The sequence below is a fragment of the Chenopodium album genome, chromosome 20, assembly GCF_948465745.1.
Source record: "Chenopodium album chromosome 20, dcCheAlbu1.1, whole genome shotgun sequence".
NCBI lineage: Eukaryota > Viridiplantae > Streptophyta > Magnoliopsida > Caryophyllales > Amaranthaceae > Chenopodium > Chenopodium album.
Genome location: NC_137853.1, coordinates 11,322,073 through 11,336,143, shown reverse-complemented (window position 1 = coordinate 11,336,143; position 14,071 = coordinate 11,322,073). Strand labels below are relative to the sequence as shown.

Here is a 14,071-nt window from a genome sequence, read left to right as displayed (position 1 = left end):
ATTTATTCTTTCCGGCAAGAATCTCCGTTTTGGGGGCATATTTTATAAAATATCCCTTAAAAAACCCATATTAAATGACTGCATTAACCTTTAATTGGATTATACACTTCAATTGCCCCCAATCCCCCAATTTAGTAAAGCCCTAAATTCAAATTTTTTACCATATACCCTAATTTTAAGATTTAATTGAGAAATTAAATAAACTATAATGCAAAATTAATGATGATTGACCTATAATTGTGTTCTACTATTGAAATCTCTTGTTTTCTATACCACAATTGATTGAAATTTTATAAACTAAGCTATCTCAACCGGAAATTCTAGCCGGAAAATTAAACGTGGTAGTGCTACTCAAAGTTTTTGTGACTTTGCGGTAGTTTTTTTAAAAGAAAATTTTAAATGGTAGTTGTTCTCAAAAGGGGTCATTTAAATGGTAGTTGTTCGCAAAATTTCCAAGTCTTAATATATAATTCAATGTATATACTACATAGTATAGGTAATACTATTTTTTTTTTCAACTCCACTAAGTAAATTTGTAAATAACGCTCTCATCTTCTTCTACCAAAGAATCCATTCTCTTCATTCCAAAGAGATTAATAGCTTCATCCTACAACAATTTATAGCAAACTATATATACTTGCTCGTCATCATGTACTTTTTTTTTTTTTTTTTTTTTTTTTTTTTTTTTTTTGCGTGTTTGGGGACATGAATCATGTACATGTTGAAGTCACATTGTAGGTATTAGATTTATGTTGAACCTACACAAGATAACAACAACTGATTAAAGACATCAATTAAGATTCGGATATTAATATGGATGATAATTATTGTCTACCTTTTTCACTTTTGTGCGATTGTTTAGTCCATCATTTTATTGATGCCTATGCAATCTTCCTCTCCATACCCACACAAAATACAAAGAAGTAGATCAACCATTCTTGATGATCTCTCTCAGCTCCAATAATAGAAGCTAACATATTCTATTCTAATTTGGAATATAGAGTGGTGATTAGTAATGACATATTTGACATACAATAGATTATTTATATGAAAGAGTTATACTCTAAACATTAATTTGAGGGGGAAAAACAAATAATTTGATGAGGTTAAAATTGGCTTGGTGATGCCATTGACGTTAAAACTACAAAGAACCAAGAATAATGATACTACATATGTAGGTGAAAAGTTGATATAATGTCATTTGATTTTTCAGTTACAAACTCTATTAGTATGTGGTAAATTAATTAGCTTTTCCATTATGTTATTATGGACAATGTAAGTTACAAATAAATTTTGAGCAATTTATTAAGACTATTGAATTATTAAACGAAATCAAGGAAGAAACAATTGTGGAGTGTTCTTATTCACTATATGAACAATAAATGAATCAAATAATAGCTCATGGGAATATTGTTACAAATATCACATTGACATGAAATCGCTAATGTGGCGCTTTGTCAATTTAAAAAAGGACGTGGCAAAAAAAGAGTGACACATGGCGGAATGATACTCTTTGCCTTGAGTTTTAATAATACTATTGATTGATTGATTGATTGTCAATTTGTCATGCGTTATTTATCTTATTTTGATTTGATTAAACATCCCACATTCCGTACTAGTTCACTACCACCTTTTCTTTCCACAATTCTTTTTCTATTTATTTAATAATTTTTTAATATTTTGTAATCCCTCAGTGTTTTTAAAGTGATACACTTTTCATTTCTGGCCGTGTTTTTTAACTGATACACTTCCTTTTTTGGCGAAAAAATATATTAAAATATTATATCTCTCTCCTCTCATGGTCCCCACCCAAACCCACTACTACTTTTTTATTATATCTTTCCTCTCACATTCATTACTTTTCAATAAACTATTAACCCCACTATCTTTCTTTAACAATTTTTTAATACTCCACTACCCCACTTACTTTTTATTTTACTTAAGTCAATTAAATTGCCTAAAACTATGTGCCGGTCAAAGTGTATCACTTAAAAAAAAACACGGAGGGAGTAGTATAATTTTTCTTTTTAATTTCAACCCTATTCCCCCCATATTACCATAAAATAAGGAAGGAGAAAAAAAAATAATAATAATTTCCCCCCTTAAAATATAAGAAAGGAGGAAGAATGTGTTGTTCTCTTGAATGATCAACAACAGTTTAGTTTCCAGCAAAAATATAAAAAATTGTTACTTGTTCAGTTCTTTCTCAAACTCAGGCTGTTCTCTGTTGTATTTTGCGCGCTTTCTTCATCTTCTCTAATCCCTGTAATTTCTCTATCTCTCTCTCACTTTTTTTTTTTTTTTTCCATTCTCAGTTTCAATTACTATATTTTGCTCTACTACTTTACTGTATTTTGCTTCATTTCTATTTTTCTCTTTTTTTAGTCATAGTTTAATTACTGATTGTTTTGTTTGATTCAAGATTGACGAATTTTTTTTCTTTACTTTTTCTGGGTTTTTCTGGGGTTTTCTTGTTATTGGTTTAATGGGTTCTTGTATAGTTGAGTATTTGGTGCAATTATATCTCACCTTCTTCAAACCCTCCCATCCTCCATGTAAAAATGAGGTTACTTTATTTTTGGGTGTTTTCTGGATTTTTTGATTAGTTTTTTCTTAATTCAGCAAAATGCAGATTAATTTTTTGAATATGATTTATGTTGATCAGTTCCGCTCCTTTTGTTGCATATTTTTCTGGGTTTGGCTTCATTTTGCTCTTATTGTGAAATTATATTGTAATAATATTATTATGATGATTATTTTCATTATTTTTTAATTTTACAGTAAGATGGGTTCAATTGCTACATTTAGTTCATTAATTGATTATCTTGTGTTACTAATGAATCTGCCTTACCTTTGGAGGAATGTTATCATTGTAATTGTTGTTGATGTTGTTATACACACCCTCTATAGTGTTTCATATGTGGACTGCGCTGAGTTTTGTTTTTATTTTATCTTCTTCAATTGGACTGCGCTGAGTTTTGTGGTTAAAAACATCCTGCTATATCTATTTCCTAGTTTATATGCATAAGCATGCAATATATAATTCAAATTTGGTTATAGCGAAATTGATGTGAAAGCGTGATGAAGAATTTGCTGAAGTTAATAGAGGCTTGAAATAATTAAGTGCATTGACTTGGATGAGTTTGAGTCCTTAATTATATTTTGTTGTTCCATGTGAACATTGCTATGATTAGGAGTATATATTGGAGTATAGGCAAGCCCTCATAGGTGTTAAACTTTTCGGAAATTTGGAATCTCATTGTTTCTGAACAGGATGTTGGAATTTTCCAATTTTGTTTAGCATGGGCTTGAAATAGTTGAGTGTATTGACCTGGATGAGTCAGAGTCCTTAATTATAATTTGTTGTTCCATGTGAACAGTGCTAGGACTAGGAGTATATATTGGAGTATAGGCAAGCCCTTATAGGTGTTAAACCTTTCGGAAATTTGGAGTCGCATTGTTTCTATTGGAGTTTTGCAATTTTGTTTAAAGTGGGCTTATTGGGAGATTGGATTAGGAAATTAATTTATACTGTGAAGACTAAATAAAATGCTTTTCTAGGGAAATGATCCCTCCTCTTGTAAGGTTCCTTAGCTATAAAGATTTACGTCTTCATTCATATTTGAAATGGGTGGTTGAGAAGACATTTTGCTTGCATGGACCATGTGAGAAATGGAATCTGATCATCTGGTGCTCAACTTGAGCCTCAAAATTTTGTTATTCCCAATCCCACCCATGACGTCAAGTGTAGCATTTAGTTCTATACTATTATCTTTACTTTCATTATGTGGCCTCAATCCTGTTATGAAGTTTATGTTATACGTATTAGCATAAGTATGCGTGAAACTAATTCTATTATGCATCCATTTCATCTTAACTTTGGTGTATGTGGAAGACTGGTTTTTTGTTTTTCTTGTTGCTTGTTGCTTTGTCATTTTCCGTTACGGATGGTTCCTTATGATGATCATGTTAGCCGACCTCAAATCATTTTGGGATAAGGCTTTGGTGTTGTTGTTGTTGCTTTGTCATTTGCTTACTTTGTTCATTGTAGCTGATCAGCTGACATGTGAAATGAATTTGAGCTTCATTTCTCTCCTCAATTTTCAGGATGGGTACTGGGAAAAAACCACAAGTGTCATCTAGAAATTTGAAACCTGCTTTGTTAGGCGGTGTTATATTTGGTTGCACAGATTCAACGATCAATGAATGTCTTACTAAGCAGCTCTTCGGTGGGTTATATTTCACTACAGTTCTGTATTTTTGATAAGTTATACTTTGTAAAAGCTCTTAGTTGCACGAACTTTCATTGCCCATGTGTGTGACGATCATACATTGCTACTTTCTGCCTTAATGTCTCGTTTCATTCTCTTGAAAGAAATTAAAAATATAATACCATGGGACACTGGTGCTTCAAGTAATCTATATTGTCTTTTGTTATTTAGAGTCTATTTGGCGCATTTATATGTATCCTGAGCATTTACCTAGGTCATTTAGCACATGTAGATTTGATTCTTTACCCCAAAATTCTTTTTTTCTTGACAGGTTTGCCTGCTCAGCATTTTGTGTATGTCAAGAATATTCATCCAGGTTTGCCCTTGTTTCTATTCAACTACAGTAAGAGGCAACTTCATGGTATCTTTGAGGCTGCTAGCCCTGGTCAAATGAATATAAATCCATATGGTTGGACAAAAGATGATTCGGAGAGAACAATGTTCCCTGCTCAGGTATTACAAGCTGCTTGCAGCCATCCTGTATCTAGAGATAAGTGAGATGTGATACTGTCAGATGGAGTTTTTTACCTTTAACTTCACCCTCTGGGTAATTATTTTGTGTGTGTGTGTGTGTGTGTGTGTGTGTTTATTTATTTATTTTTTATATTTTATATATAGGTCCAAATCTGCGTCAAAAAGAATTGCTATCCCCTGGTGGAGAATCAATTTATGTCAATCATTAAGGGGAATTATTATACTCACTCCCATTTCCGATTTGAGCTAGACCATATTCAAGTCAGCAAGTTAATTGCTCTGTTTTCGACCCAAGTGGTTGCACCATCTGCCACAATGCCCAAATTTACAGGAAACTGGCAGATAGTACATCAAAATCCATCAGAACCAAGTGCTAGAGGAAATGTTGATCCCACTCCTTGCAGTGAGTCAAATGGCCATTCAGGTCTCTCAGGTCCTTCATGCCTTGACGAAATTCCCCAGCAAATAGGAGCTGATATTGAGGCAACGGAAAAGATTGAAACAGAGCTGATATATGTGAAATTGCAAAAGTTGGCTGCGAATTGCGAACCTTTAGACTCCTGCCCCACAAGCGAAGTTCAGTGTGGAAATAACAAGAAGATGCGTGATGATTATGATGGTTCACTAGAAGGAAGTAGGGCTGAAGAGGAGAATCTGAAGGAGAACTCTTTATCACCCTCAGATTTACAGTCTATTATAGCTGAGGTTATTTAAGATTTAATCATTGAAATAATCATAAACTGTTTTTAAGATAAGTCTGCATAGATGATTTTCTTGTCTTATATGTAGTTACAAGAGCTGAAGGCTTTCAAGCAAGAAGCTATCGATAACCAAAAGAAGCTGGTAATCACTTCTGTTCACCTCTTTTTTTTTTTACTTTTTTTTTCCTTTTCTTTTTTTTGCATTGTATTTATCCCTAAATTCTGTGATCTTATTTGTGAATGGCTTATTTATACCTACTCCCTCACACTCCCTCCCTGATCTTATTTGTGGATGCCTTATTTATTCTTGTCCCTCACACTTCCTCCCCTTAAACTATGTTTTGGAAATTTGGAGTATATGGTTTGTATGATCTTTTAAGTAATTTGATGTTGTACTTGTGGACTAATTTAACAACTCTGTAAGGAGTTATGATCTTATCATAGTTTCTTAGCAGATACTCTGTCACTCTGATCATTATTTATGAGAGAAGAGTATTTTTACCTGTAAACCAGTGCAGCTTTTGCTATATATTTCCTTTCTAGTCTTTTTAGCCTTTTATACAATTTTTATAAGTTAATGCCTATTAGATGGCTAAAGAATCGTGAGTTTTGCACAGAGCTACCCCTCTTTCTGTAAGTCTCTCCCGTTTCTTATATTAATGGTATTCTTGTTCTCGCAGCTTTCAAAAGTCCAGCAGTTACAAGATCGTTGTACAAGGCTAGAGGCCTTGTCTAACCAGTCAGAGACATATGCACATGGAACAATGGAGTTTAGCAGTGAGCAGCTTCTGGACCCAAATGATTCGATTTTTCTAGTTGGTGGTTTTGATGGGGATTCATGGCTAGCATCACTTGACTCCTACTCTCCATCAAAAGATATAATTAAATCTCTGAGACCAATGAGCTCTGTTCGTTCACATGCCTCTCTTGCAATGTTGAATGGTGATCTTTTTGTAATTGGTGGTGGAAATTCTGGTTTATGGTATAATACAGGTATTAAGGTATTTTATGCTCTCCTTCTTTTGTGTTTTCCTTGCAACACTCCTATTAATATATCACTTTATTTGGTTGAAGTTGAATCCTACAATCCTTTAAACAATGATTGGACGTCACTTCCTTGTTTGAACAAGCAAAAAGGGGGCTTAGCTGCAACTACATTGTATGACAAAATATTCGCAATTGGTGGCGGAAATGGTATTCACTGCTTTTCTGATGTGGAGATGTTTGATATAGATGTTGGACGATGGATATCTGCTAGATCAATGCTGCATAAGGTGAACTTGCTACTTGTCCCTTTTATTTAGTATTGTAGATCTGGATCTGTTTGATTGTGAATTAGCCTGAAGGAACTTGTTTTAGTTGTTACCTGTGGAATGCTTAAAACTAGGGTGGAAGGTCTGGAACTCGTGTAACTAGCATCCTGTTTGTGCTGAAACTTGTGCTTTCAGATGAAATTGTGAAGTGTGTGAGAGTCTTCCTGCAGCCCACTCTGTGCATGTGCATCACTGGGTGGGTGTGAAAGAGTTTTAATGGGCAAATTGACCAGTAAATTGATGTTAGTATGTTACTTGCATTCAACTCATCAGCCAGTTGTCACCAATTCAACTTCATGTGCTATATACAATATGATTTAAGTGATCTAAGATTTCATAATATTTACTTTAATTTCCCGTATATAAATGAAAAACTTAAATTTTAAGGTGAAAAAGAACAGTACCTAAACAGTGAGTCAGTGACTGCTATCATAGTGACATTTGCATCTGAGCTTCAATCAGAATGCTTACTTCAAACTTAATTCATACTGTTGTACAGTTATTAAAAACTTAATGTTTGATTCATTCCTTTATTGAAATGAGAATTCTGTCAATAAATCTTTTGTAGAGATTTGACCTTGCAGCAGCGGACCTCCATGGTGCCATTTACGCTGTTGGTGGCTATGATGGGAGCGAGTATCTGAGGTATTGTACTTACTACGCCTCTTTATTATGTTTCTCACATGTGTGCATTAGTCTTGGGCATATACTTGCAGAATTTACTATGTCCTTGCTCGGAAAACTTGCCTGGATTTTTTCCCTTATGATTTGAGCTGTTCAAGAACATATATGTCATCTGCAACTTCTGCCTTTTTTTTTTTGGGAGTTTGAGAAAGATACTCTTGACTTTTTGGATTAGAAGTACATTGAGATGCATTAAGTGATAACTAGATTAAGCCATCGAGGTTTTGTAACCTTTAATTTGTGCTTATATTAGTAGTCAGCAAAATCAACATCACCCAATGCTTCTGAAGAGGCCCCCACTCAAGGTGAGATAAGGTGGATTGGATGTATAAAGAAAGTGTCATTGCAATAACAGGGAGGCAATTTTATCAGGTCTTTGATCCAAATAACACCAATTGCCGATTATTTCACTATAATTATAAGATGTGTGAGTGGAGAACTTTATGACCTGTTTTTGGTAGTCCATTATGGTCTTAAGTGAAGTATATTGAATACTTTGGTTCCATTGTCCACAGAACAAAATTGCTTAAGTTGATCTGTCTGCCAGAAGACTTGCCTTATCCATATCAAACATTTATATTCAAATATATATCTGTGAAGATATGTTTAGCCTATGCCTCAGGACCTTAATTAGTGAACTTAATTGAAGGGGCAATTAAAGTCACTCTGTGTAATATGTCTAGCTAGTAGTTATTTCTTCGGAGGAAATTAGATTTGATAGAAGAAGCAGTCTCACTTTATTTTGCCTGCATGTAACACTCCTTATTGCCTAGAAGAAATTATGCAACATAAATTTGTTTTTGGCTCAATTCAAGGATCTTATCACTTAAAATCCCTTTGCCTCTAGCAAGTTTGGATGTACTGAGGATAGACATATCTCCCGAAGCTTCCCTTTTCTACCATCACTTCTGCTAAAACCTTTTTAATTCAAATGTTTGTTTACTTTTGTACCATATCACTCTATGAAATGCTAATGCCATCAAATGTAAGCGGGAAGCACTGAAGCAGTATAGTTTCATCATGCAAAATCTTTTTAACTTAATTCAGGAGGTGGAGAGAAGTATGTCAGGGTTAGAGGTGCACTTTCTCTTTGATAGAAGGGGTATTATGTCGAAAGTCCCCTTACATCTTATATTGATGATGAAATTAGAGAGAAAGAGTAAGAAATCATTTTTTCTGTTTTTGTATTGGGAGAAGGGAATATTTTGACAAAATTCGTTTTATCCAAACACAGTGTGAAACAACCATGACCCCCCCCCCCCCCCCCCTCCCTTCTCTCCTCCATATTGGGCATGTTTTGTCAAAAAATTGATTTTTGAAGACCTTCACATCTTGGCTGTTGGCCTTTTATTGGGGAGGTACCATTATGTTGCTATGTTACCTGTTTCAAATTATGGATCATAAAGCTGTGGCAGGTCTGGGTGGTACAAAGGCATGACTATTACTGATCTTATTTGACACAGAACAGAGAGAAGGAATAAAAGTTTAACAGGAAGGTTGGAAATAAGAATTGGGGGGGGGGGGGGGGGAATTAGAGGAGGCTATGTGGACAACAATTTCTTGGTAATTGTTTTTTTTTTGGGGGTGGGGGGATAGAGTGAGGCGAGGGCTCTTACCATTATGGTATTTAAGGGGGAGGGATGAGAAGGTTGAGTTTGACAAAGAAATGCTGAGGAAAGGGTGAGGACTGGGGAGTAAAAAGAATTATATGTATAGTTAAACAAGTAACATGATGGTAATTGCTGTTTCTGATTTACTATTATTCATGTTAAGTGTTTGTTCTTAATATTATTTATTTCCCACTCTTTCTAATGTTTGAATATGCATTCTGCATGCGCCCGTCCTACTCTTACTTTACTTATTCTGTTTCCGTACTTCTTAGCTAATTCTATGCTTCTATTGTCAGTTCTGCCGAACGATTTGACCCAAGAGATCATTCTTGGAGCAGACTTGAAAGCATGAACTCAAGAAGGGCCTGTCATTCGTTGATTGCACTGAATGAAAAACTGTAAGGAGAATATGGTTTTTTTTTTTTAAAAAAAAAAAAAATTTTATATATATATTTAAAATTATATTTTAAGTATGAATTTGCTTTTTCAACTAGCCTCCTTTCAAAATGTTTTGTAAGTGTACACTCTGCTGATGTTTCTGGGAACTAGCAGTAATAACTTACAATAATGTACACATAATATTCTGTTTCACTTCGTCCGTTCCCATTTAATTGACACATTGAAATGGGTACGAAGTTTAAGAAATATTTGAGTGGGGTAGTGGGGTAGTTTTATTGAATTGTTTATTGTAAAGTTAATGGAATATTATTCTATTCATAGAAAATTAGTAATAGTGCATGGGCCATTGTAAAGTGAAGTTTGTGGAACGTTTGAGTGGGGGTGAGGATTATTTTAATATAAACCTTAAAAGCAATGGGTCATTGTGTAAGATAGAAAAACAATTAAAATATTAGTAGGTTCTTGCCATTTTTAGTAATATGTCAATTATTCATGAATGACAGAATGAGGGAAGTGTGTCAATTATTTAGGAACGGAGGGAGTACACTGGATCTTAAGCACATTAACATTTGAAGCAAGGTACCAATGTACTCTCATGTAGAGCTTACTGGCTCGTGTTTGCAAGAATGTAAGATGACATATATCTCATGAGAGAGATGTACTTATATGAGCATAATATGCGGTAGTACGAAGAGAAGGTGTGGGCGTGTTGCTCATAGACCTTGAATTAGTAAAACAAGGTTATTTTTCCTTCAAGTTTAGCCCCCCCCCCCCCCCCCCCCCCCCCCCCCCCCTCTTTTTTTTCCCCTTTTTAGAGGGAAGCAACTAATATACAAAGCATTTTTCTTCTCTTATACGGAATACTAAAGCAATAACCACTCTTTCATTTTATTATTTCTCTTTTAAAATTCCCTATCAAATCAACCTATATAAATGATGGCATGAAAAATATAAGAAAACAGTTATTGAGTATGGAGTATAAGATAGTAAACTAGTTTTTGGTCCCGAGTGATGCCCCGAATCGAATTATTACATAAAACTGATCATTAATATATGTTGTAATTTATGATTCAATTTTCTTGTAATTAATTTGTTGCTCATACTCTCATTTGCTACATATTTATATTTTGTGTTCAAAAGATTGCATAAAAATCACATAGCTTGGTGGTACAACACTTAGTTCTAGAATTAGAGGTTTGATGTTCAAATCTTGTGGGGAACATTTTATTTTTATTATTACATGCAATGAAAACCAAATGAAAGGGAGAGCCACGTGGCGTAATGAGTCGTTTGAATGGGTGATGTGGCATAGTGAGGGGAGTTACGTGACACGTAGACATTTCTTAGAAACGTTTTTTAATATATTAGTATAGATGTGCTTCGAAAACGAAGATATCTTTGTTTCCAAAGCACATATATATATTCTATATTTATTTTATTATAAGTCCCGATCTTTGGTTAATTTCATTTAAAAAAAAGATATCTTATATATTCAGTATAATTTGAAAAACCAGTAAATTATCTAGTACTCTCTCTGTCCAAAATTAGTTGACTTTTTTTTTTCAACTTTTGAAACTATTCACAAACTCTAGTTTGTTTAGCTTTTGTGATTTCTTGTTGTATTCCTCTCAATATGTATATTCAAACTATGAACTTTTTATTTTAGTTTTACTTGTCAAAAAAAAAAAAAAAATAAAAAAAAAATAGAAATATAAAATCTGGTGATGATTAGTAAGCTAATATGCTATCACTGGATGCCTATTGCCCTATACAATGAGATTGTGATAGAGACGATGCGCTTTATTAAACTCTTCAGTAAACATTAAAATGCAAGGAACTCTGTTCACAGGTATGCTATTGGTGGTTTTGATGGAAGAAATATGGTAGCCAGTGTTGAAGTATTTGACCCTCGTCGAGGGACCTGGATGAGTGAGGCACCAATGAACCACTCAAGGGGATATTCAGCAGCTGTTGTATTGAGTGATAGGATATATGCAATTGGGGGAATGGGAGGAAATGAGAATGTTCTGGATAAGGTGCATTCCCTTCTCTTTCTTCCTCGTTCTACAATATCTATTACTAGTAGTTCCCCTGTAATGAATTTTGTTTCTTGCTGGAATTGTGGTCAAGCTTTCACTTCCTTTACCTCAACTTGCATTAGGCTTTTCTGTATCAGGCTTTTCTGTAGGTTGGTCATGTCTGTGCTCACCTATATGCCTTTCCTTCTCTAATTTATTTATACTTGTATATGATTTGTCATGACATGTGATAACAGGTTGAGCGATACCAGGAAGGTCTTGGTTGGCAAGTGACAAACCTCAAGGCTGTGGGGAAAAGGTGCTTTGCTCCAGCTGTAGTCGTACAGCTTGCGCATTGAAAGGGCTAGGAGATGTTAACGCTAGAATTTCAGAGGGGCTGGTTCAATAGAGCTTACTGTAATTTTGTAATAGGAGGTACAGCTTAACTGTTAATCCACTTTTGTACAGATTCTCTTGTGGAAAAGAGAAACAAAATCCAGCCATTCTCTCTGGTCTCAGCTATGTTTTTGTAAATTGGAGGTACATATGATTGATATGAATCTTCATATATATATATATATATATATATATATATATATATATATATATATATATATATATATATATATATATATATATATATATAACTCGGTCAGCCAACGATGGTTCATTGTTCATTATTATTCATTGTCTTGTGTGCTAGGGGGAGACATTGTTGGCCAGGAAATAGGTCTAGGGTTTATGACGCAGAGAGTAAACCAGAGTGGCAGGGGAAACATTAAAATTCATTTTAATGATAATTCTCTGTGCCTATGATTTGAGATTATCCCCATTGCTAAATCATAAACTATCACACAAATTCATTTGAGATTTGAGATTTGAGATTTATCATAGAACATTTTCCCTTCTTTTAAGGAAACATTTAATTTTAAGGGAAATAGATTATTGATCCTGTCAAGCGTCCCTTTCATTATTTCAAATGGGTAAGATTTTAGGTTAGCCACTTTAATTAGGGATACCTAAAGCATCCTTTCAAGTGATAGAGAGGAGGAAGGTGTAAAATTATTGAAAGACCAAAATATATAATGATGTAAAATTATTGAAAGACCTTTGGAGGGAGATTAGTTTGTATAGCATCCTTTGTAGGTAAAAACTTGTATAGTTGCACTGAGCTATGGGCTTCTTGCACAAATGATGGGTCTTTTTTTTTTTTTTTTTTTTTTGAAGGGGGAGATAAAATTCATTAATAATAAGCCATACGGCATTTACATAAGAGATCGTAATCGAACAATACAAAGACAAAAGAACCAATTACAAGTTCGAAATAAAGGAAACTACAATTGCTCGCGCAAAATGACTTTCTTAAGTACCCTTGGCTCATATAACGCTGTCCTATGCAGCCTCTTGCAAGGGGGTCTGGCAATATGTTGTAGTTTATGACGTGAACCTTCATTGGCTCAGAATCCCGTACTCCTCGACCTGAAATCAAAATTGGTGTTGTACACTTCACCATAGACAAGACAATCTCCGATTCAAACACGGATATCGGCATGGAAGCATAACCCTTTAGCCCAAACCAACAGAAGATCAAACCGAAGCCCCATAGCCAAAAAACCCGGCTTAAATCCTGCACCAAAAGATCGGTACACCGATCTGCATGCCCCATATCACCCAAACACACCACACAAACAGAAGAAATAACAAAACTAAAAAACACACAAAGACTCCTAAAAGAAAAACCAGGAAAAAACTTTAAAACTAAGACAACGAACAAAACCCTAACAACCCACCCCGCCGCCAGACCGGGCCCCACCACCAACGCTCCGAGGTTCATCAACCCAACCCACAAACCGCTGGATATTAAAGCACGCACCGCCGTGACCCGCCCGAGAAGCCCAAACCCCACACACCCCTGAGCCGCGGCAACGACGGCCCTACACGAGGGACTCAGAACGGCCCTACACGAGGGACTCAGAGGGAGAAAACTCACCCTCCCCGTTCTCGTACTCAACGTCGCAACAACGGACAAAGAGGTGGAGCATAGGCGCGGCGGGGAAGCGGAGAAGAAATACAGCGGCAAGCTGGCCGGTGATGAACAGAGGCGGCGGACGAAGAGGAGCGGCGCAAGTTGTAAGGCTGAAAAGACAAAAATCCAAAACGGGAAAGGAAAAAAACAACCTAAGGGAATAGATCGGAGGCTCGCCGACGCCGTGGCATGGGCGGTGAGCCACACGCCCGCCGGCAAGCCTCATGGCCGGATTAAAAATAGGGAAAACGGAGGTTTCTGGGGAGAGAGAGCTCTAGAGAGAGAAAGAGGGTTTTTTACGAATTTTGATGGTACACAAATGATGGGTCTTGATTAAGAGCTAAATAAGTTGCAAATTTGGTGGTAAAAAATTGCAACTAGAAGTTATACTAGTTACATATTACACACAAATAAGCCAAAAAATTATTGTTAAATCTTGCATCGCACGAGCCTAATCTAGTTTTAATATATTCCATTGTCCGATTACAATCTATTCACAATTATAGTATGCATTAATAATTTGTGGGATATTTAAAGAAAGGTGAATTGATCAAAAGTGAAAAATAAGATATTAT

At 35.2% G+C, this 14,071-nt stretch overlaps 1 protein-coding gene across 3 annotated transcripts; it reads left to right on the top strand.

The window, feature by feature from the left end:
• The first annotated feature begins 2,135 nt into the window (after positions 1-2,135).
• LOC145598174 (uncharacterized) lies at positions 2,136-12,004 on the top strand. Of its 3 annotated transcripts, none has more exons than XM_081654487.1 (11): positions 2,136-2,265; positions 4,108-4,229; positions 4,543-4,724; positions 4,890-5,450; positions 5,535-5,588; positions 6,127-6,439; positions 6,521-6,720; positions 7,328-7,404; positions 9,350-9,451; positions 11,302-11,488; positions 11,728-12,004. In XM_081654487.1, exons 2-11 carry the CDS (start codon positions 4,109-4,111, stop codon positions 11,827-11,829), a joined length of 1,899 nt encoding a protein of 632 aa, XP_081510613.1. In that variant the 5' UTR covers positions 2,136-2,265; position 4,108; the 3' UTR covers positions 11,830-12,004. The 3 variants fall into 3 exon arrangements, with proteins under 3 accessions (XP_081510613.1, XP_081510615.1, XP_081510614.1); XM_081654488.1 differs by lacking the exon at positions 2,136-2,265 and adding an exon at positions 3,710-3,834; XM_081654489.1 differs by lacking the exon at positions 4,108-4,229 and having other exon boundaries at positions 2,137-2,265.
• The last annotated feature ends 2,067 nt before the right edge of the window (positions 12,005-14,071 follow it).